A 2,171-nucleotide genomic window follows, 5' to 3' on the forward strand; every position below is an offset into this window, starting at 1 on the left:
CCATAAATCTCTTAATTTCAAATATTTCCTACTTGCTAGAGTAAGTCCAACAAAGACTTAGTTTCAATAAACCTTACGGCCTAGTTTAACTTTTGCCCTTGAAAAGTTTTATAATGACACCATCTTATTTCTCCTGGCTTGGTCTGGAGATTTGTCCTTTGATTTGTCTCTTGGGGCTGCATCTCAAGAAAAGAGGTTTGAAAATTCTTTTTTCTCTGTGTCTCCGTCTTTCCACCTGAGTGGTTGGAAAGAACACCCCCACCTTCAGGGCTCCTAAAGACACCACAGGCTCTATTCATCATTGGTTCCCCGCGGTCGAGGGGTGGGGGTGGGGGGGGTGCCCTCAGCCCAGCCACCACTAGGGGGCGTCTTATCCCATAGAACCTCCCGAATGGAAGAGGAATGGCTTCCTATGTGTCGCGCTGCCAGCGTCCCACGCCTACACCTGGGACAAAGCGGCCTCCTGGGCTCCACAGCTTCTCTCCCACAGGTGTGGGCTCTGCCCCTGAAATGCGCATCGAAGGACAGGAGGAAGACGGGGTCCGCGTGGCCTGTACGGCCTCCGGGTGGTTTCCGAAGCCCCAGGTTCAGTGGAGGGACCTTAGTGGAGAGAAGTTCCTGGCTTTCTCTGAGGCTCATGCCCAAGACTCTGATGGGTTGTACCACGTGGAGGCCTCGCTGGTGGTGAGAGACAGCTCTGCTGGGAACGTGACCTGCTCCATCCTCAACCCCATCCTGGGCCAAGAGAAGGTGAAGGCTATTTTCATCCCAGGTCAGAGCTGTTCCTGCTCACAGCAGGGCTGGAGGGAAGGGAACAGGGTCCTGGGTGCGCTGGGCTGGGCTGGCCTGGGTGGGCCCTGACGGAGTCTCTGGCCTGGCCGCAGAGCCCTTCTTCCCCCAGGCCTCTCCCTGGAAGCCGGCTTTTGCCGTAAGCCTGATCATCCTGTGTCTCCTCATCCTTGGGGCTGGCTATTTTCTCAAGAAAGAACATTCAGCAAAGGTGCAGGCGCGGCAGGAACACGAAACTCTTCAGCAGGCTCACGAGGAGGACAGGCAGAAAATGGCAGAGGCACTGAAGGCCAGAGGCAAGGCAGGGGAGGGGCGAGGCTGGGTGAGGGCAGAGCTGGTGCTGAGAGGCAAAGCTGACAGCAGGAGCAGAGCCCTTGGCTGCAGCCTCCAGGAAGACCCAGGGCCCCTGCCCAGAGCAGGAGGCTCAGGAGATTCAGAGAGGGCAGTTTGGCTGTGGAGGCTTGGATGGGTCTGGAGGGAGAACTTCCTCCACCATATGGAGAGGGTCTTTTTGTGGGTTTTCCAGGCACACCATCTTTTCCTTTTCTTAGGGATGGGAGTTCATGCTTATTTTTTTCTTTCTTTCAGATCAACTCCAGGCAGAGCTGGGTAAGTTCTTCTCTCCTTGCTGAACTATCTGTGTGCCATTTGGGAGACATTATTGCTCTTAGCTCACCTCATTTCCTGTGTGTTGCCTTTCAGACTGGAGGAAGGTTGTTTACCAGGCTGGTGAGTAACTCTCTAGATGTTCCTGGGTCTCCCGTCCCACCTGTGCCAGGTGTCCCATCTCCCCATGTCTCTCTGGCATAGACATGAGGACCTCATTCCATGGGGGCAGAAGTTGAAGGTGGTGGGGGAGGAATCCTGCTCCTGGGGCTCTATGATCTGGGCCTCTACTTCCCTCCCAGTGTTGGGACCCTGAGGGTGATGCAGAGACTTAGTAAGGAGGGAGGGCAGAGGGGAGCACTTGCCCTCCTGCCCGGGGCGCAAGTCCAAGGCAGCACGGATTGGGTGTGGAATGACATTCCCAGGCACCACAAACGTGAAAGGTGCCTGACTGAGGCACCCAGACAAGAACGTGAAGGTGTTTCTGCTGATGTGTCACCGCTATCATCCGCTGTTCATCTTGAAATTGGGGGTGGGGTGGGGTGCAAATTAGAGACCCCCCTGGGAGCTTGAATGGGGTGGGGGCAACCAAGAGATTGCCCCTGGGCACTTGTTACATGGCTGCAGCTCCTGTGTGGTCATGATCCCTGGAATCTGTAATGCATTGTTGGTTTTCTCATTCCAGCCCCGGCCTGTCCACTGTATTGTTAGTTTTCTAGCCTTCAATACACAAAGCTCTCATTCTGCACCTGGAAGCTAAAAGGCAGATGCTCAGG

The 2,171-nt window shown here is 55.0% G+C and overlaps 1 protein-coding gene across 1 annotated transcript in view; it reads left to right on the top strand.

The window, feature by feature from the left end:
• The window catches only part of LOC101360557 (butyrophilin-like protein 1), an 8,617-nt gene extending 6,964 nt beyond the window's left edge, over nucleotides 1-1,653 (top strand). Inside the window, exons 3-4 of the mRNA XM_023725571.1 lie at nucleotides 491-772; nucleotides 885-1,653. Coding sequence (XP_023581339.1) covers nucleotides 491-772; nucleotides 885-1,402 — 800 coding nt within the window. The 3' untranslated portion in view covers nucleotides 1,403-1,653. The remainder of the gene's footprint in view (nucleotides 1-490; nucleotides 773-884) is intronic.
• The last annotated feature ends 518 nt before the right edge of the window (nucleotides 1,654-2,171 follow it).

This window comes from Trichechus manatus, unplaced genomic scaffold (genome assembly GCF_000243295.1).
Source record: "Trichechus manatus latirostris isolate Lorelei unplaced genomic scaffold, TriManLat1.0 scaffold00327, whole genome shotgun sequence".
Classification (NCBI taxonomy): domain Eukaryota; kingdom Metazoa; phylum Chordata; class Mammalia; order Sirenia; family Trichechidae; genus Trichechus; species Trichechus manatus.